Consider the following 23,174-nt stretch of genomic DNA (forward strand, 5'->3'; position numbering starts at 1 on the left):
TCTATAATGTCATCACACAAAGACCCTTCTGTGTGTTGCAAGTTTAATTTCCATACAAATGAAACTGCATCAGTTACACATGTATGAAGCTTAAATGAGTGATGTTCAAGTATGCTTACAAATACACATACATAAATGAAAAATAAACATTCCTTAGAAACACATTAAATCATTTTGCAATATGGCTGTCATGTTTAGCTTTTACTCATATTCCTGTGTAGCTGTGGACTTCCTAGTTTTTATTTGTTGAATATTTTGTTAGTGGTAAAACAGTGAATTAAAATTATGTCTTTGCAAAAACTGATGATGGCGGGTGAGTCACGGGTAATATATTTAATTCTTAGCACTATACCTACGGAGTGTATGAAATCTGTTCTTTTTTTTAAGAAATTAGAAAAAATGAAATATTTTCTGAAAGCTTACTTTTAATTATCACTTTAATCATTATTAGAAAAATAATATCCAAAATTAAATTATTAGGAAGTATAGATTTTTTGAGTTTCTGGATTTTTATAAAAATAGCATTATTTTTGGCAAAGTAGAAATATTTTATACTATACTAATCTTTACAGGCCCTATGCTAATTCAGCATTAAAAACAATACATTAATAGCATTAATTCAGTACATTCGAATATAAATATTTACCATCATATCGGCAGCAGTTTAACAAAGATAACTTTTAAGGCTTCATACTTACATTGGCCTCTTTCCCAGCTAATTTGCATAATTCCACCCGCTCTTTTGCTGCAGGCCAATAAATCTGTAAAACATTTCAAATTATGTTAGAAACTGAATGTTTAAAATGCCACTACACTACACACTACAATTCTGATTAGGAGAAGTGGATGAGCAAGACTGAAGCCTGGCTGTTAAGCCTGTCATGGGAAGAGTTCATGGGAGAATTCTGAGATTTAAATATTCTTCCAAAGTCATCTGGAACAGCTTGAAAAGAAAAACAGATTTGGACCGCACACTTTTACTTGCTATTCTTCCAGCATCTCTTTCAATGGATCTCACAGCATATAAATGATGTGCACAAGGCCATAGGGTCTTAGGGAGATGTCAAGGGAATTTCAGATTTGTGTAAATCCGAGGCACTATTCACCTGTCCCTCCAAGCTTACCCAGGGTAACGGTGTATTATAAACACGGCAGTGAGGCACTGGCACTACTTCTGCTTCTGTCACAAGCACATGTTATCATTCCAAGGACCAATGTGAATTTGGAGACAATATTTAACCTTCATGGAGCCCAGACACATCTGTCACACTGCTAAATATTTACAAGTATAAGCATTATCTTATATAAATTACATAATGACCCTGTGAGACGCCTGTACTTATTCTCATCTCCAGGTCAGGATACTTAATCATCCAGCCTCAAAATAACATGCCAGAGAATGTAATACCACAGCAGGCCCGACATCTGACCCCAGGTGTCTCCTGATTCAGGAGCCTCAACTATGGCCTAACGCATGCTCTTGGGGCAACTGGTTAAGGTCAGAGGCAGCAAATTCCTTGGCTGATAGCTTTTAATCATGTTTAACAGTCTTGACTTTATCAGTAAGACTTCTTTTAAAACAGTGTTTAAGAATTTTGTCAAGAAGTTTCTGCAACATAAGGCTCCAACAGTTAACACGACTCCCGCAGTTTATAGTAAGAACTCCCCCTGTGTGGCTATAGGCAAGACGCAACATGAAAAGCAAGCTCCAGGCTTCATGCACTGTATGCTCCATGAGCTCCTAACAGGCATTTATTAGGTTTCTCCCCAATGCCTTAATGGGAGAGAGAATAGGAGAATATCCTGAGGGAATGCACAGAAAAAAGACTGCTTGGATTTAAAAATAACAAAGAATACAGAAGTCACCTGTACGCATAAGATACTATCTTCAAAGTGAAATTCTAGGGTTTAATTATCATTGAATAGGAAGAACAGAGAATAGTTCTCAAAACTTTAATAATACATAATACACGATGAGATTATTGTTATAAAATGAAGCATTTTTATTCATCTATAACAACCCACAAATTACAATCCAAAGGAGTATGTGTGTGTGTGTGTGTGCATGCAGAGGGTTAGAACCAACTATAGGACGAAAACTGAACTAAAAGCATTTTTCGTTCAGAAATGACTTCAGTCGCTGTGGCAGTTTCATATACTTTTGGGTACAGCGGTTATTGCCAGGGACCAGAGGAGATGAGGACCACTATGGACGGATCTCAGGAATTCCCTGTTGGGTAACTACAGGTCAACTCTCCAATGCACAAGCAGAACAGTCCTTGTACAAGAAACACAACTAAGATGCAACAGACACATTTCAGGTTCATATGTGAATGATTCAAAAATGAGTACCTAGGAAAGGAGGCAGGACACTGAGTTAGTGGATAGAAATAGGATAGTTCATAGCGCACAGACACCTGTAAATTGTATAGGTCCATGAACAGATGGATCAAAATGAACCACACATGGGCCAACTAACAGACTGTCAAGAACCCAGAAGCCTGGAATCTTAAGAAAATGATTAAAATGAAACATTTCAGCCTGCAGGAAATTTGGAAGCTTATTTCTATCAGAAGCTAAACTAGTAGCTGACGTATCCACTGTCTCTCCTTTAAGAATAGAACTTGGCATTGATGGGCTCTTTCCTGAAGTAAAGAATGAACTTAAGAGCCCAAGATATCCTCCCACCTCTTCCCTACTGATTCTATTTCCATTCTTTTTAATTGTGGTGATCCACATGTACATAAAATCTTCCACTGTAACTTAGAGTATGCAATCCAGTTACCCTAACATTCACCTTAAAACACTGCAATGTTATACCTGCTGATTCGTGAGTCATTGCAAAACGGTGACTTTGAGAAGGACATGTTTGCACCATTGGACCCAAGCCAGCATGCAGAATGCATATTCATGATCAACCAATCAGTTTAATCTATAGATTATGTGCTCTACAGTCCAAATTACTTTCTTCTTAGTCATTTTCATAAACAAGATCCTGTTTTTTCCTATTTTAGATGATGATCAATTTAATTACATTTCACAAAAATGTTTAGGATAAATATCTACATATTTAGGTTTAAAATCTTACTGGTGTTAACGCTACAAGAAAATATACAACTCTATACTATTGAGTAAATGACTCTTGAGCAGTTTTGTTCTGTTCTGTTTTTACCTCAAACAGTATATGGGAAGAGTCATTCAATTATGACATAAAGGAAGCTTCCAGAATTAAGCTTGGAGAGAAGACACTGAACTCAGCAACTGAAACAGTGACATTCCATATCAGAGCGTGTGGGTTCAGTTGCCCGCTCTGCGCTCATCGGCGTCCAGATGAACTGGACCTCAGAGCCAGTACTTGACAGCTCAGTTCTCAGTGCTCCACTGACTGCAGACCCATGGAGAGAAAATCAATCTCTCTCTCCTTCATTCAGATAAATCAAAATAAAGTAAAATAAACATTTGAGTTTCAGTATATTAAACTGATAGTGTATATAAACTGATACCCTACAAGGAAGGAAAAGTTGTTTAAAAGAAAACAGAGGCATGTTTGGTCTGGTGGCTGGCTGCCCACCTCCCATATCCCAGATCTGGGGTTTGAGTCCTGACAGGCTACTGATCTCCGCTTCTTGCTAATGGACGTCCCAGACAGGCAGAGGTGATGGTTCAAGTAGCTGAGCTCAGCTACCCAGGTGGGAAGCTCAGAAGAGTCCCCAGCTTGATGACGGCAGCTGGCCAGTAGAGCATGGCAGATACATAGGGACCAAGCATAGACAGGCTCACTCGCTAGCTCTCTCTGTCTCTCCACCTCTCACAAAAAAAGAGAAGGAAGGGAGAAAGAAGAATGGAAGGGCGGAAGGAAGGAAGATGGGAGATGGCAGAGGGGAGAATACTAAAATGTAAAAGCAATCAATACATCCTTGCTGTAACGGAATGAAAGTTTCCCAGTGAGTATCATGCCGCTACAGTTCACTTCTCACACAGTCGACACAACGGAACGCCAGCCAATGCAGCGCTCAGAGGTGAGGCAGGAAGACAGCTTGATAAAAGAGGGGCAACTCCGTTTCTGCGAGACAGGCAGAGTGAGGGGAGAATGCTGAAGCGAGGGTCTGTGCCCAGTGAGCCTTAAGGGCGCTTCACGGTGAGCAAAGGCTTCAGTGGTCCCTATATCAGAGCCATTGTTCTTACAGGACTTGCTCCTAACAGTTTCCACTCTAATGCAATAGTTTAGTGAATGGCTTCAACTCTCATTTCTTAGGAACGTCCCACTAAAAGAGCAATTGCATTTTTCCTACTGGGTTCGCAAAGGAGCACAAATTTCTAAAAGATATTCCAGTGCTTTTTTTGCACATTATCAGTTATTGATGATGTCATATCACCACAAGTAAAACTGTGTCACTATCGCTGTGAAAGTAATAGAATGAACTAGAATGAACTGTAAATTTCAGGGCACTGAGGTTTTCATCAGGAGGTAAACACTGCACTAAGAATTTGGTGAACTCCAGAACGAAGTTTTGTAAATCTTTCCATCTACATTTACATAAAATATTTTCTCCCAAAGTATTTTAGCTTTTCATCATTCACCTTACATTTCTTAATGTCTAGAATCAAATAAAAATAGAAATTACCTTTGGATCATGGCACTGGGAATCAAGATAATGCCACAAAGAAAATATTACCTTTTACAGTAAAATGGAAACCTTCAAATCAGGGATTTATTGAGATTAGATTTTGGCTTATTTTGACACAATGTTGACAAGAATTTACAAGTCACAGAGTTACCTTTTAAAAAAAAAACCTATGAGATATCTTTCTATATTCCAGACTATTGAGAAGGAAAAGAAGATCAGTGTAGTTATGCCAATATTTGCAAGATGACATTTCAATTGCTTCATGGTAGGATTTTCCTTTCCTTGCCACCTACTCATTAGAAAAAAATCTACCTTTTGATTCCAAGTTGGAAAGGCATTTCAAGAAACAGAATTGCTCATAATTCAATCTAAAAAGTAGCAAAGGAAATAGTAAAATAAAATGCACTTGGCACAAAAGTAGTCAAACGGGTTTTGTTTTTCAGTCTTTTGAACTGACTCCTAGAAATCACATATATATATATATATATATATATATATATATATATATGTATATATAAATATATATATAAACACAGATATATAGAATAGCATACCACTACTACTTCATATTTCTCTAATTGTGTGCATGCACACACATGGGTGAATACAGTGGCAGTCAACAGCAAGAGAGGGAGAATTACAAAAGGAGATACACAGAGATACATATCCAAGCAGAGAGATGCTAATTCTGATTAATATATATATAGCCTCAGGTTTCAGTGTGCTATCTACATATATCCAAGAGCTATCTGAAAACCACAGATCATCTCAACAGTCCAATCAGTCCACTTGGAAATTGCCTCTTCTTTAGCAAGGCCATGTCAGTTATTAATATACCAATACTTTCAAGCAATTATCAATAATTTCTAATGATTTTTATTAAAAAGGCATCTTGAATACTAGGTAATGAGAACAGCTTGGGGACTGGGTTTCCTCACCGCTGTGTTGAGGACAGAGTATCTTCCAGTTGAACACCTTACACACACAGCATCCTGACAGACTGAAAGCTGCATTAAGCAGAACAAAGCAAAGCACACACCCCTGTTCCTAAAAGTTGATGCAGCTGCACTACTGCCTTCAAAGTCATCCCGGATATTTTTCTTCGATCCATCAGAGTCATTCGAGAAGCAGAAATGCCACTTGAGTAGCTGCCCTGTTTTAATTGCTCTGAAATATTTCCACAGCACATTAGTTCTTAACTAACCATGCATGATGGACCAGATACAGACTTCAAGGCTACCATTTTGGCTGCAGTGCACTTGGGATCACACAGCTTTCATAAGCAAGGGTTCCAAGTGCACAGGAAGCCTACTGTTCTGTCAGCGGGCAGGCAGACAAGCAGGGAAGCCCAGCGGAGACCTTTCCTGTGGGCTGGAGCAAGCCCAATACACACTCACAGCTTCATTACCTGGAATAGAAGAACTAACTGAAGCACTGCGAAACCATCAGGGTTTGCAAGTTGATTGTGAGTGCTAATTCTCTCACAACTAGATAACAGCAAACTGAAAAGTAGGAGGAAACAAACGTATACACTTTCTTCACTTGGCAAGTGATAACTTGTGGGTTAACAAGAGAAAACATGCTTGACAAGCTGCTCCCATACGCAATAATTCACTGACAACTGAGTGAGTATATTTATGCTGCCTTCATTATTTATCATTTCCAATAAATTTTTTCATGCCACATTGGAAGGATCAAATATTCACTTCTAAAACTTTGTGTGAGTGTTTGTGTGTACTATTCTATTAAGATTGACAGAATATAGGCAACTAGGATGAAAACAATGCTCTGAGATGAAAATCCCTCTGTCTCTCCTTGCATGTGCTCACAAAATATAAAATATCTTAAACACAAATAAAAGTAATATTTTTTCTCGAGAAAATATGGCATGCAAATTTAAAAACACACATGTATTTTAGTTATATATATTTTATTTGCTTATTTCACCCCAAATCCACAATTATATATTGTGTTTATATTTGAGAATATGTAGTAAAGAACTCACAAATAAAATACAATGATTATTTCACTCAAAATTTAGGCAATTCATTAGCTGTTATCATTTTGTAAAGTGAAAATGCCAGGGACTTTATTTTAAAATATTGGATGTTAAGTCACAGAAACATTCAAATAATGATAAGGCCTTGCAACAACATCCGAAGGAAAATCTAATTATATCTGTCCCTCGTTTCATCTTTGGAGAAGCAGTTTAATTGACTCAAGTCAGCAAGCCCAGGGTCATTCAAGTGCCCTTCGGACTAATTCCGAACTGCCAAAACAACTGAATGGGATGCACGAGAGGAAGTTGCAAGCTATTCATAAAACTTAATTAAAGGCAAAAATTCAGAAGCCTAGAGACAGTGACTGTCTGTGCAGGAACAGGATACACGTTTCTGAATGATGGTCAAGAGGTTGCAAAATGTCATTCCACATGCCATATGGCACAAGGATCTCCATGACCCTCCAAGGGCTGGCGCAGGCAGAGCAGCTAAGCCTGAATGATCAAGTGCAGCAGATGAAGGCAAGGTGGGCACCTTGTGTGACAGTCAGGATGTGGGCATCCTCCAGGAGAGTGCTGGCTCTAGCTCCTAACTCCACCTTGCTGCTAATGTCAACCCTGAGAAGCCACAATGTTGGCTCCAGGTATGGGTTCTTTTCACCATGCAGGAAACAGGGATGGAGGTAGTAGCTCTGGCTGCAAGGTGAAGTAGCGGGTAGGACCTCCGTCTCTCTATGCCTCTCTCCCTCCCTCTCCTCATTCGTACCCTTCGTCTCAAATAAGTAAGAATTTTAAAATTAACAAGAAGAATAAAGACAGGAGTACTAGTAGTGAAGTTTGTATAATTGAAGTGGCCTTTATATACAGAGAGGTTTTTTCTCAATTAAAAACATACGCTTGCAATGGGGAAATCTCAACTGAACTTGAGCTGTGGTTATGCAACAAGGTGGAGGAATCCACCATGGTGGGAGGGTTTGGGGAGGGGTGGGGAGAACCCAAGTATCTATGTAACTGTGTCACATAATACAATGTAATTACTGAAGTTAAATAATAAATAATTAAAAAAATAAATAAATAAAAATAAAAAAAACATACATATATTTATATCTGAAAGCAGAGTTACAAATTAAAAAAAAAAAAAGGTGCCTTAATCCAGATTGTATTGCAGCCACAGGGTCTAGTGACAAATGTCTCGGTCAGTTTTTTTTTTCCCTAGCCTTGGCTCAAAAGTCTCTTTCACATTTTAGCCTTCTTCCAACAAATTTCTCCATCTTTTAACTTGTGCTGGCCATAACCACTGAGCACTTTGTTTTTCAAGGGTAGGTTCAGTGTGGTATGTTTTTGTCCTGATGTGAAGATCCAGGCGACGCAGATCAGGCAGATGAGCGTCTGGGCCCCTCCTCTGCACTCCGCAACATGGGACATCGCATAGCTCCAACTCCCAGTAACCCAATGTGAAAACAGAATGTGATCTCTGCCAGGGCAATACCAGCTGAACAGAACTCATGGTTAATAGTTACTGAATCCTTACCATGTACCAATTAATGCTGGTGTTTCACATATTATCAATTTCCTCCTCCCTGGGTAAAGTGCATTCTGCCTGAAACGCACCTGGTTTCCTGTGGATTATTCCTTGTTACAAATCAGTATCAATCCAAACACCATCTGTCCTTTCCTGAAAACCAATCAAAAACGCTTGTCCAGGAATATCCACATATTCTAAAAATAATAAATTTCAAGAAGTGATATTTTATGTTTCCTTTTTTTCTTCTCCATCAGTCCTCACTCCTCTCACGCTGGAGGCACTGGCAGAACACAGGCCTAGCCTGTTCCATTTCCCACTACCTTCCCAGTATCTACATGTGCGTTAAGAATACAGGGGACTCAGCAAATATGCCTGACTGAGAGAAAGAGAAATACTAAATGACCCAAATAAATCAAAACAAACTCTAAAAATTCCACAAGTGGGCTGGCCATTTTACGCCTGTGGGTTAGTCACCAGCAGGATTCTGTGAGCAGCACAGCGCATGGCTTCCATTCCCAAGTGGTCCATGACTCCCTGCGTCCAGTGATAGCCAAGCTCCAGCATCCAGGGACAGGGCTGCTCTCCCTGCCTCCCCCCCCCCCAGCATGCCCAGTGTGCACCCAGGAATCAGTGAAATGAACCTGCCTCTTCCCTTAGCGCTGGGCCTGGAGAGGGAGGTCATGTCAGAGGCAGAGCAGAGCAGGAGCAGCCTGGTGACCCCGACAGCGCCTGCAGGGCCCAGCTGGACCTGTGTTCCAGCTTGCCCATGAAGGAGGTGATTGTCTGATGGCATGGCTCCTGGGCAGCAGATTCATCACCTCGAAACTCGGCAGGGAGCCTGCATCCCAAAGCTAACTGCACAGCCACACGGATGCCACTTCCATATCCTCTGGATTTCAACTGTTCGAATACAAGGCTGACCCTCTTCTTTGGTCAGTGACTTCATTTTTTTGAGAAGTAGATTTATTCTCTGCCCCTTTAAACACAGAGCAGGCACACAGGGTGAAGTCTGAGATGGAGATGCCTGAAGGAGCCCTAGAATGTCTCTACACACTGCGAGTCAGAAGGTCATCCTGATTTGTGGGAGACTTTCTGCTTATGCTCAATGAAACAGACAGCAAGCACAGAATCCTCCAGAATGAAAACTCTCTTGTTTTAGACTTCCTTAAGTAAAAGGAAATAACAAAGCCCTTTTCATGGCTGCCAAAAAAACGGGTGTTTCAATATCCCATGGAAAATTGTATGTAAAGTTGAAACTCATTTCTCTGATTTCCATGATAAAAGTGTTCAAATATAAATGTGTACTTTGATGAATTTTAACTAACTTGAGTAAATTTTATCATCACATCCCCAATTTCCATATTCAATCTGGACAAAACAACATAAAATTGTCAATAACATCACTAAGGAGAAGAAAAAGCACACACATTTAGAAATCTGGCAATACTTAATGTTCTCTTTTGTAAAAATGAGCCTTATGTAAACATGTAGGTTTCAGCTTCAACACTTTATCTTTACATTTTGTCTGATGTTTCCCTTTTTAGCAACTTTTACCCTTTCTTCACAGGGGAAGTTTTGTGAGGACCTCAATTTTATTTTACACAAGTGAAATGAAATCACCTCAGGGTCTTACACAAAAATATGAAGTTTGCATTGTAAAAATTTCATGGAATTTTTATATTGCTTTGACAGTCCTTCCTCATTTTTGAGCCTACAGTCTTCCTTTGTATCCAAATATTTATTATTTTTAAATTAAAGAAATTTTAAAGATATAAAGCATTAGTATATCAAGTATAAATGTAAATTGTAGGCTTTACCTTCAAATAGGTAGAATTTAAGAGGCTTTCTTGGGCACAGATAAGGAAGACACTTTTGATACAGTTACGCATATTTGATTATGAAGATATTCTCCTATATATGTACTGATATGCTGCTTTATTGCTGTATGACCATCAGATTACACAACCCTGGGTAGATACCCTGCCACATTCTTAAGTTATGCACTGTACCCCAATGCTCTTGGTTGCTAATTTTCGGTCCACAGTGTAATGCTACTGAAAAACATAAGCAATGTAACATAGTGGTAAATATTTTCTATTCCTAAACATTGGAAGGGTTTAGTGAAAACACCAGGCAATAGGAATTTCTCAATTCTATTCTGTCCTGTGTGACTATGGATGTATGCACTCTACCTTTCACAAAACATTTATATAAGTGCTTGACTACAAAGTAATTCTTCAAACATTGCGTGCATAAGTTTCACAAGCCAAAGTCTTCAACTTAGCTTACTAGTAAAGGATGAATATGATTATTACATCAAAATAAATGTTAAAAATTAGTTTTGAAAATTGTTTAAAATGGGTAAATTGTTTAATTACTCTCTTTTGCCTAGATTACTAATCATAGTGTGCATTTTTCTCATGGCTTAGCTTGGTTGAAATTCATGAGAAATACTACTGAACAGTGTGAGAAACAGGCCATAAAACATCAAATGCTTTGATTGAGACTACCAGCATCTAACAAGCAAACACTAATAAGGATACTAACTTTCTTCACTTGTTTAATATGGTCCTAATGTGAATACTTCAAGAATGACAGAAAATGAGGTTTAGAAGTAAAAGCACATTTTTGAGATCTTGTTTTATGACCTTGCTGGAACAGAATAATGTTAAGGGGAAATTTTAACTGTGGTCCAACTCAAATTAAGGTGCCCCCTCAAGATGGAAACACTGCAAAGCAGGTGGGCAGGTATCACGCAAGACAACATCACCCACAGCAAGGTTACAAGACACGGCAGTCGAACTTAGAAAGGTCTTTCTTTCCCCCTCGGGAGAGGCCTTTGTTCCTGAAAGGGTTGTAGTACAGCCCTCAGAAATTCAGAGCAGGGTGTAAGAAAGAGCGAGGGCAGAACCCCAACAGCCTGTGCCACTGAGGACGTGCCTTGTGAGAGAGTGGGGGCCAATTCGTAAAGGGGGAGAGACTGACAAGCAGCAGGGAGAACAAAGGCCGCCTTCAAGACTGACTTGTTATCAGTGGCACTTCTAGAATGTGTCCAGGGAAAATCACATCACGACTTCCCACGGAACAGATGTGAGCCACGCTCAGAAACGTGACGTCATGCAGCCTCCTTCTTCCTTTCCAAGAGGGCCGAGTGAAAGCTTGGCTGTGAACCCTCAGTGGTCCCAGGGTCTGCCTCAGCACCGCACACCACTCAGAGCAGAAACAATATCGCCCCATCCAAAGAACCATAAAGCGAAGGGCTCCCAGAAGGGAAAATACACAAATCACACAAGAGCACAGAGAAGAAAAGTCAGCTTTCAATGTCGAGACGTGATGTCTGACCAGGGCAGTAGAACACACATTCTTCTGATGTCCTCTCTCTCTTCTCTGTAGCTGGTAGTGGAAGGAGTTTCCAGAACGTTGAAGGCTAGAGCAAGGAGGGCCAGCAATGCCTTGGGGTGACAACAGAGCAGAATCTGTAGGCTTCCTACTGCAGGACCCTGCCAGTGCTGAAGCCAACAAGCAGAGGGAGTGGAAGTTCAATTACAAATGAAGCTGGGAATGTCATGACAGTAGAAGTGATATTTCCATTTTCATCCAGATGACAACTGTCCATCCTGCCTAACCTCCTGGATGCCATGGGGCGCATTGGAGTTACCAGACCGGCCCTGGAGACCAGTGCTACAGAGTGAACGAAGAAAAGGGTAAAGTTGTCTCACCATTTCACCCATGCTTTGGCACATCAGTCACTGTTAGATGAACAGAAAAAATACACAATTCCAGTATTAAAGAAAGCTTACTTCTTATCAATCTACATGCCTGTTTCAACAGCCCACTTAAATAAAAGGGAGTGGCAGTTCTGTGGCAAAATGTCCCAGCAGATAATATAACTAGGAAAGCAATAATGGGAGGGACAGTCCAAGTGCCTGTTCCTCTGCACCCCCCGGGAGAGTCTGACTCCTGACTCTGGTCCAGCCAAGCCCCAGTTGTTGTGGGCATCTGGGGAGTACGCCATGAGGTGGGAGATCTCTCTTAATCTCACCTTCTCTAACTCTGCCTCTCAAATAAACAGACAGAATCTCAAAAAGAGAGAGAGAAAGAGAGAGAGAGAGAGACAGAACCAACAACAAATGCTTGAATGGCATGTGCACAGAAACAGTAGTATCTGGTTTATCAATCATTCCTTTTGTGAGCAGTTACTTGTGTCCTGAGCTGGAGATTCATTTTGCTGATACAGATTTGAACTGTTTCCAAAAGGAATAACATTTTCAGATGGAAGGCTCTCAATAATTCATCAGCTCAAAAGTCCAACTAAGTATATCCAGAGAGTATCAGATATGTTCTTTACTGTCAACTTTGACTACATTAAAGAAAAAACAGTAAGAAAGAGCAAGGAGAAACGTTTAGCTTGTATATATGACTCCTAAGGTTTACGTCGAGAAGGCTCTGGACTTCATATGAATTATTGCTAGGACTACTTGAAGCTGCCTGAGTAGAGAATGTTCAGTTTTAGTAAACTGATAGACATTAGGTGGTTTAAAGACACTGGTTTAGGAACCACTGATCCTTAAGCCTTAGTGTACACTTGTCAAATTCTTTCATTCTTATGTTTATTCCATATGTATCACTTATAAAGGATTGACAAAAACATGTACATATCCATTGTTTCATGTGCACCCGTTTCAAGGACTATTACAATTATTTCCAAGGCATGAGGTGGCATGTTAACAAAGAAATGAAACAAAGAAATACAGATTAACATAAAAGATGCCAAATCTACACCTAGAAGAGAAGAAATATTCCTTTGTGCTCCCTTTCCCAAACTCCCTTCTTCTGATCCTAACTGAGCAACCGGAAGCAGTCCTAAGATCCACACTCAAATGTAAACCACTTCACATTAATGTAAAGTTAACCCAGATTTTATCAGCATCCCCAAAGCAGTTCAAATACACACAGGACACATGAGTGTCCCCTTCCCAGACCCCAAATGATCAGTGACCTGTCTCATTGTCATGTGCATTGAAACGTGCTGTCACTCACAAGGAAATGTATAACAGTAAGACCTGAGTCTGATGTGCTACTACATTCTAAGTACACAGTCACTGTGTATGAAATGCTCCATGCTTTACCTCTGTTTGCCTATCATTAGTTTCAATCTGAGATTGACAGACTCAAATCACTTAAAACAATAGTGTAAGCTTGCGAATAAACATATTCAATAATGCTTAAACCACATTTACCTCTTTCTTTTTTAAAAACAAGATTTTCCAAACATCAAATATCCAGTGGATAATGTGGAAATACATTATGACTACAGAATCGTAATATAGGACTTTTAAAATCAAATTATAATCTACTCCTGCCTGGCAACATCAACCACCCACTCAGTCACATATTAAAGAGAGAAGCTTACGTAGTATCAACCAAATTGAAAAGAGGTGCAGCAGACTAAATTCCATAAAGCCTATACTAAATTAAAAACCAGGGAGAGTTTTCACAGAGGCAAATGATCTCCTGAATAAGCATGAAAAGCATTTGTGTTAGGCTAGTAGACTGGCAATTTTTATCATGCAGGGTGGACAAAATAGATTATTTCAAGGATTTTTTACTGGCAATGAAGAGTTTCCAAGGCTATCTTCTAAAAGAAAAATAAATTCTTCCAGATAATTTCTGTGTAGGCCTTGCTAAGCTTCATAATTTTATCTAAATAAGCAGTACACAGTCCTCTTTATTGGCTGAGGAGACATTTTTGTTTGCCTGCATGCAGTTAGTCATCTTAAACTGAAAAGTCACCCCCTTAAGTACATTACTGCACTAGGAAGGCCCAGTTTCCCTTCCCTCTCTGGAAGAGTGGGTACACTGTGAGCACCACCTGCACACTCCATCTACCTGAGCTGACTGATGGTGACACTGTGAGTGACCTCACTCCCCCTGCAGGTTGAGAAACTGGAACTGACGCAGCTCTGCCAGTGGGATGGAACGGAGCTCTGCAAATATTTCCCTTGCTCTTTGGGAAGAGACTTGGTAAGTGATGATTGTTTGTTCCTTGACATTTCCCTGTCTGGATGTGACTCGTTCTGCCAGCGATCCAAGGGTAATGCCAGCACTGCGAATGGCAGACAGACTGAAACAGCAAAGTCCTTGACAACAGCGTTACACAGATGCTGCCGCACCTCCACAGGCACCCACACTGACGTCGCTCTAATTAAATGATACAAAATATCCTTATTTAAAAAAGAACTATCCAAAAGGCAAAGGAAGAGTAAAAGGTAGATATCTCCCAACTGCTGGTTCATCACCTAAACAGCAGCAACAGCCATGGCTAGGCTATTTACTTGTTATAAAGTCGGGCCAAAGCCAGGTGCCCAGCATCTAATCCAGGTCTCCAACGTGGATGCAGAACTTGAGCCATCACAGCCCCCTGGCAGAGTGACCAGGAGAGGCGGAGGCAGGGTCTGAATCAAGGCACTCTGATGTGGGACGTGTGTATCCCAAATGGAGTCTTAGTGCCAAAGCTAACCACCCAGAATGTCCTTATTTTTCATCAGTCCAAACTTGAAATCTGTTATTCCAAGCTTGAATACATTCATTAGTGAGAGTAATATATTGGTTCTCCATTCCAAAAACCAAAAAATTAACACACAAAAAAATGTAAGAAACACATTACTTCATGTTGTTGTGCGTTGGAAACTGCTGTATGCGTCTCATTTGAGGAGTGCACAATTTGGAGAGGGGTCTATTTACCCAATTGAGTGATGACGTGTGAGATTGGAATAACAGAAAATGCTCCAATACACACAAAGTTAAGTCTCCAGAGGATGAGGTGAAACCTTAGAGAGCAGAAGGCAAACAAAGAGTAATATTAGATAAATGATGAGCGAAATCCGCAATCCCATGAGACCTCAGCAAAGGCACAGAACTTTATTTTGAAAAGAACAAGAGGGAAGTTTGACTAAAGGCAGAATGGGGTTAGGCAGACACTAGAGCATGAGGAAGGGTGAAGTAACTGGACAAGAATTAGGAGGTGGGCCCGGTGGCGTGGCCTAGCGGCTAAAGTCCTTGCCTTAAACGCCCCGGGATCCCATATGGGCGCCGGTTCTAATCCCGGCAGCTCCACTTCCCATCCGGCTCCCTGCTTGTGGCCTGGGAAAGCAGTCAAGGACGGCCCAATGCATTGGGACCCTGCACCCGTGTGGGAGACCTGGAAGAGGTTCCTGGTTCCCCGCTTCAGATCAGCGCGCATCGGCCTGTTGCGGCTCACTTGGGGAGTGAATCATCGGACGGAAGATCTTCCTCTCTGTCTTTCCTCCCCTCTGTATATCTGGCTTTGTAATAAAATAAATAAATCTTTAAAAAAAAAGAATTAGGGTGAAAGCAGGGTAAAAACGGGGAGAGAAGAGCCATAGACGTCAACGCTAAGCAAATGGGGGTTTATTGAAACTGCTGGGGGAAATTGCCAGTGGTGCATAAGCAGGAGAAATTCACCATCCCATGGATTTTCTCAAAGACAATTCTGATCGTCTCAGTGAGTACATTAGATAGGAGAAAAAAACTCAGTTGAGCACTAGGCTAACACCATTCTCCTGGCTTGCTTCCCAACTCTGTTGATCCCAGACACATGCCTTTACTTTGCAAGCCAACTTCCATCTCAGAGCTTGCTTTGGGCATTAGCACACAGCACAGTTTGAGATCCGGGTCCTTCCTGGAACATGTGGCCACTTCCGGCTGATTCTCACCGCTGTTTGGTCCAGAGTGTGGGTATAGAATGGAGTAAAGAGGTTTTATTTGTCCAGAAACTGTCTCAGTGGAGTCCTAGAGAAAGGTGGGCCAGTTTTGAACGACCTTGCAATGTTTCTGTTATCCCTAAATCTGTTAAGTCCCCAAAGAAATCATTCTCCTTCCTTTCCTCCCCCAAATGATCAACATTTAGGTTAAAAACAAAAACAATCAAACAAAAAGACTCTAGTCTAAGTTTTGTCTTCTATAGGGCGTAAATTCTTCAAAAGGCTTAACCTTGACTTTCTTCCTCTGCAGTCACTTGTTGATTAACACAAATACCTGCCATTACTCTCTTAGAAGTGTGAAGAATGAAGAGACTAATAAAAGTACTACTGAGTGCTTATTACACAATTCATTCTACCAACGCTCTTTCTGCAATTGCTGGTGATTCTACACTAGATATCATGACAAAAACTGAATTAGAATGAGTCCTTTTTGGTAAACAGAGCTCAATTACCTGATATCTTCAACTCTGCTTACTTCCCAGGGAGTATTTTTCATAAAGTTGTTTTTTAGTTTTTATTTCCCAACCAGTCACGCCTAACTCAGTTACATCCCATAGGTTTCTTCAATTCTGAAGAATACAAACACACCCTTCAGCCCCTCGTGTGGGTCCCCACGTGTGTGGTTTCCTCCACAGAGGAGATTGGATCTTTGCCGAGGGGCCTTGAGCCAAGGCAAACCAGGCAGGCCTCCCGGCTGCTAAGGACTCTATCAAGACACTTCCTTGCTACTGTGAAGTACCTGTTAGCACAGGAGTGATTTATATAAACTGGAATGGTGAGTACCTACATACACATAAATAGTTATCACTGCATACATAACCCCCCCTTATGAATTATACATTTAGCAGAGATACAAAGACATGTCCATTGCATGGAAATTCTCAAAAAACCATTCATTTCAATAACATCATAAGGGAAACTGATATTTCAGAACCATTTACTTTATTAAAAATGAGCACATTTCAAACATGGAATGTGGCCAAGAGAGATTTACTTAAAATAGTGACAGAAGGAAATTATGCTATCAGAATGTATTTTAAGCAATGATCTAATGGATTCAGTTCAGACAAATGGACTTTTTTTTCCCAATCCTTGAAGGCAGAGAACATAACAAGAACAAATTCCCTTAAATGCAGGAATTGTTTTTTGCCACAATATCAAAACTAGATGTATTTGGAAAAACATCTTTTATACTATGCAGTATCTCTTAAAGCAAGACTTCAAAGTTAGCTAATATTTCCCTTTGTCCTTTCTCATAAAAATAGTCATTCCCAGCCATGATATGAATTGATGAATGAAAAATTACTGGATAACACTGGCTCTGCAAGGAGTATGAGTATTTTTAAAAAAGAAGTTCCCCAGAAAACACACTGCCTTCAGGACATGGGCAATAAAGCTAGACTGTCACAAAGGAGGGGAAAGTTTCTAAATTCTGCGTGGCCATCAGTCGCTTATTTTACTTTCAACAATATCATGGCTAAAGAAGAGCTGCATTTTTTTAAAAGAGATTTTTGCTTATAAATACATGACAATATACCTTTCTTTCACTACATCACAATCACTGTCACAAATCCATCATCTGGCGATGCAACAAAATATTAAAAATTAAAATAAATTTTAAAACTAAAAGCAATTTCAAAAAAAACAGAAAAAATAAGATCCTCTGATTTTTAAATGTGTTTGGATTTATCAATGTCAAAACCAACCACCAGCAATATTTCAGTCTTCAGTTTTTCTTCTAGCCACACACAGTACATGAACACAATTGAATTCAGAATATTTCTTGTGCGTCAAATCTGAACATTCCTAAGAAAAGATTCCTTTTCCTTAATTTGAGTAAAAACATGTCTCAGAATTACTTAAAAGCTGAATGACTACAGGTCAGCTTGTGGTACCACGCATTAACCGCTGCCTGCGTGGACACTGCTTACAGTCTTGGCTGCTCCTTTCTGATCTAGTTCTTTGATAGCGTGCTTGGAAAAGTGCCAGAAGCTGTGACCTAAATTCCGGGGCCTTGCCACCCACATGGGGCATCCAGATGGAGTTCCAGTCTCCTGTTTCAGGGTGGCGCAGCCTTAGCAGCTACAGTCGCTGGAGACTGAACCAACAGATGAAAGATTCTCATTCTCTCTCTCTCTCTCTCTCTCTCTCTCTCTCTCTCTCTCTCTCTCTCTCTCTCTCCGTGTCTCTGTCCCTCCTTCTTGTTATGAAACTGTGCCTTTAAAACAAATAAATAAAACATAAAAAGCTAAATAACTGTAGATTTAAAGCCACTCTTCTTTCTTTTTAAAGAATTATTTATTTGTCTGAAAGACAGTTACAGAGAGAGACAGAGAGATCTGTCAACTGTTGGTTCACTCCCCAAATGGTCACAACACCTGGGCCTGAGCCAACCGGAGCAAGGAAACAGGAGCCAGGAACCTCCTCTGGTCTCCCAAGTGGGTGTCACTCCTCCCCCCAAGTCCATCAACAGGGAACTGGGTCCGCATTTTACTTGCTATGCCTCAACAACAGGGAACGGCACCATTTTACTTGCTATGCCTCAACATCAATTTCATATTCTCCTTCTTTTCACACTGCTGCTTGAAAATTTGGGATATAATGTGTTTTTCTAAATTTAAAAAACTAGTGTATATGTTCTTTCAGGTATTTACTTAACAAATTTACACTTAGGGTCTTACTAATCCCTGCCATAAGGAAAACCTACTCAGATGTAAGATAAAAGTGTGGGGAAGACATGGTTGTAAATGCTACCAAGGCCATACCATGAATTCCAGGCATCCTTATTTGTTCATTAAAGGTTAAGATACATTTAATTTTATGACAATTGCTATAGATATAAACGGTCATTCTTAAGGAGAAATTCACCTCCCATTCCTCAATCCCTAAACTGTGCACCTCCTGTACAACTAGTATAAATTTAAAAATTTGCATTTCATTCTCTTACAAAAAAGAACATCCATGTGTGCTTTAAAGTCATAGTAACCCAAAAAGTGCATCAGAGATAACAGGTTCTCTTAATATGCTCTTTAATTCACACTGCATTTCACATCAAATGATTTAATATTAAAATGGGAGAAGAATACAGATGAAACAACAGAAATAAAAAAAACTGACCTTCTTAAAGTTTTTGTTTAAGTCAATGAGACTGAGCAGGAAGATGTGGTCCTTGGCTCCCAGGATCAAACGGCCCCTCTCCTCATCCAGCAGAAGCGTTTGGAAATCTAATCTTTCTGCTGAACCCAGAAAAGGAATACAGCTATTTGAGAGCAACAAGTCTGTGGTACAGGAAAAGAATAAATGAAAGACAAACCGTTAATAGGAAAAACATTTACTAGCTTCCATATACATACTCTCCCCTTTTGTAAACACACACACACACACACACACACACACACACACACACAGCATGAACGTTCCCAGTTAGGTATATGCAATTCAGAATGAACATAAACTCACTTAGAAATATATACAGTGGATATGTACATTTTCATATACAAGATTTAGGTATGGTTAAGAGATGTCAAACTGAATCTAAAACAAATAAATCCAAGAATAATTAATGTAAACTACTACACAATCTTGTGCTCATATTCTAAAATTATAGCTGGAGACACTTATCTATAGTAATATTTTAAATCGACAAAATTATTACATATATATTAAAAGTAAACATCAAACAGTGTCATACAGCTCGCAGTATACCTTCTAATTTTTCTAAAGTAAACTTTCTTTTAGAGAAGTTTCAGGTCAAGAGAAAAAAGAAAAGGAAGACAGTGATTTCCAGTCTATCCCCCACCCCTACAAATGCACGGTGTCCCCCGTTATCAAGAGTCCCCCCTCACACTGGCTTCTTTTTCAGTCAGTGAAACTGCTGGGATACAACAGTCACCCTAGTCAACAGTTAACGTGAGGGTTCGGCATCGGCGTTGTACGGTTTTGTTCAATGGTGTAATGAGTTCACCTCCCAAGAGACTTGCACTGCACTATAACTCCTCATGCTCTCGCTCAGCTTCCTCCACCCCCAGCCCCTGATCAGCACAGAGCTCCACTGTGTCCAGCTCTGTCTTTTCAGAGCATCACATAGATGGAATCAGGTAGTATGTAGCTCTCGCTATGGCTTCCTCCACTGGGTACCCTGAACTCACATTCCCTGCCGAGACCTCACTGAATGCCGGAATTGCACCAGAGGTGCCACGGTGACTGTCCACTAACCTTCTGAAGGGCAGCATTCTCATTGCCTTGAAATGCTGGCAATACTGAATGAAGCTGCTCCAAATTTTTGTGCACACGCTTTCATGTGAACATAACCATTCATTTCTTTGGGTAAACACCAAGGGGTAGGAATGTTGGGTTGTATGCTTAGTTTTGTAAGAAGAAAATGCAGAGCTCTTGCAGCACCTGTGTGTCATGAATCATTCCTCCCAACAATGGATGGGAGTTCCTGTGGTTCTACAGCTTTTCTGGCATTTTACATGGTCAGTATTCTGGGTTTTGCCCATTCTAATGATTCACATTTTACTACTATTTCAGTTTATATTCCTTCCTGACTTATGATGTGCAGTATCTTTTCATGTGTTTATTTTCCATTGACGTATGTTGGTGAGGTGAAGGTCCTTGCCCCGCCTCCCTTTTGAAAACTGGTGGTTCTCTCATTAACGAGGATGAACAGTCCTGTTCATATTTCGGATAACATTTCATCATGAGATAATGTATTTCCCACATGTTTTCTCCTTCTACTTTTAACAGCACTTGATGTTGGAGCCTGAAGCATTCATTACTGTTTCTGTTCCATAGGAGTTGCAAACTAAGAACTGGAAGCAAGCAAACTGATTCTGGTACAGATATAAATCAGAAGCCATGATGGAGTTAGAATTTTAACTCTAAAAAAAAACCTTGAAAAACAAAAGAATGAAAATACATGACTTTAGGCAAGAAGGCATTTAACCCCACCAAGTTGAAATTATGTGCTATAAAGATACAAAATTGCATGGTGGTAAAGTTGATCACTGAATCAGAGTTGTAAGCCTTCCTTTCTCTTGGACACTTGTCCATACATCCAAATACTTGGCTTTGTCTATAATTTTGATATTCACAGACTCTTACAAGGAACTCATATCTTTCCAACAGTTTTTGTCCCAACTGTTAACAATAGTATCTCAGTTCCTATAACCGTGATATTACACGCCAATAAAATTGTATACATCACCTTATTAAATCCCATTATAACTGCTCATTTGTGTGTGCGTGTGTGTAAACCACCAGGCTTCAAACCAATCCATTAGTCTAAATTAGTTATTAATTTATGAGACTTTTTAAATCTCAAATGGAACTCAAGATAATTCTAAAAATTACGCCATTTCAACTACTGTAAAAACAGATAGAGAAGTTCTTAGACTGTGCTTCGTGTGTCCGTGTCGACCTTTATTATTACCTCATGCCTCTGAACATTTTCTTCACTTGTTTTCCGCTATAAAATGTATGCATGCAATTTCTCTTACTCAGTAAACTAGATTTCTCCTTTGGTTTTGACAAAGCGAAGGACAATATGCTAAATAGGAAACACTATCTGAAATCTCATGTGATTTTCCCAAATATAAATATGTTATTAACATCTATGGGTCAAGCTTTGTGTCCACTGACTAGAAGTTTGAATTTGACATTAATTATCTTTCTAATAAGCTAACATTAATTTGCGTTGCAAACATCATTCCATACTGATCATAAATGAAAACTGATCAGAGGAACATAATTTTAAAAAACAGCTAAGACAAATATGATCTGAGACCTTCACAAATGCGTATCTCTCATGCAACCTTCATTCAGTCAGCCAATTGTTTCTTACCTGGGACTCCCTTAATTAACAAGGGAATGGCAAAGAGTGAACTCAAATGTATGAGTAGAGCAAAGTAGTCTATATGAATATTATTACAAAGGTAATGGGAATAATCAATTATTTTGAAGCATGCACTACAGTGCTAATCACAAAATGAAACATGATTTAACATAATGAGTAACTTTTCAATCCAGACAACCAGTTCATATTCTGGCATCACAATTCATAGCTAGGTGGTCTAGAGTCACTCTCTGTGTTTCAGTTTGCTCATCTATAAAATGAGGGAAAAAAGAAACTATGTAATAAGTTATGTCGGACTGAGGAATATTATGTAGATATTAGCCAGTCTAATAGGGATAATGTGTTTGCAATATTGATAGAAAATTTACATAAAGAAAATCATAGTACTTTACAATGCAAATAGCTCTCATGGCGTTGAAAGGAGATGGTTTATATCAAGTTCTTCTAACTACACCTAATAGAAAATATGACTATTTGGCTCAAATTTGGGTCAAATACATTACATTAAAGAATAAAATTATCTCATACTAAATCAGAATTATGATACTGAATATTTATATGCTTAACTAAAAAGCTACTTTTCCACAAAAATTTACAGGCACTCAGTACATATTCAATAGTGGGTGAGGTATTCAAATTGTGAAAAAATCCCAATTGTAGGACCTCAGTTTGTTACAGAAATGATGATGTATAAGAAAGCCCAATAGAAGTATGCACAAAATGTACATGAAACTTGTAAACAGATTACCCCTAAAATGAGGTGATACGACTGATGAAATGAATGAAGGGAACTTAACATAAAGCAAAGAGTAAACTAGAATGTATGGGGTCACCTGTCATATATCACCCCACGCTGCATTTACTACATTTTCATACAATAGCATCCCTTCTACATTGTTTTATTTCTGTGATCTGAAAGTTTTAGATGGAAAATTCCAGGAAAAAGCAATAAAAAATGTAAATTCCCCACTGTGCTGAGTAGCCAGGGGAAGCCTCACGACCTCCCTTTATGTTCTGCAAAGGATACATCAGCACTTTGCTCAGAGTTTCCACACTGTAACTACTGCCCACCCAACACTGTGGCTGTTCAGTTGGTAATGCCACAGTCTACACACACAGCTCCTTCCAATGGATGGCCAGAGGGTAACAGCAGCCCATACAACGTCACAGTCTTTTTATGCACTTCACTTCCTTTCAACCCAGAGTCACTGTATCAGCTCATCACCTCCCATCATCACAAGAAGGTGGGCACAAGATCCAAGCTTACATTCACTTTTTATTACAATATAGTATAAACAATTATCCCACTTTATTGTTGTTCGTCTACTTCATTAGACCTTACATTAGCATGGTTGTGTAGGAAAAAAATAACATGACACGT

The 23,174-nt window shown here is 39.5% G+C and overlaps 1 protein-coding gene across 1 annotated transcript in view; it reads right to left on the reverse strand.

Moving 5' to 3' along the window:
- SEMA3D (semaphorin 3D) overlaps positions 1-23,174 on the reverse strand; it is a 155,161-nt gene that overhangs the window by 69,769 nt on the left and 62,218 nt on the right. The window contains exons 3-4 of the mRNA XM_004582271.2: positions 19,054-19,214; positions 699-761 (exon numbers count right to left, since the gene is read on the reverse strand). Of these exons, the coding sequence (XP_004582328.2) occupies positions 699-761; positions 19,054-19,214 (224 nt within the window). The remainder of the gene's footprint in view (positions 1-698; positions 762-19,053; positions 19,215-23,174) is intronic.

Source organism: Ochotona princeps, chromosome 20, assembly GCF_030435755.1.
Source record: "Ochotona princeps isolate mOchPri1 chromosome 20, mOchPri1.hap1, whole genome shotgun sequence".
Lineage (NCBI taxonomy): Eukaryota > Metazoa > Chordata > Mammalia > Lagomorpha > Ochotonidae > Ochotona > Ochotona princeps.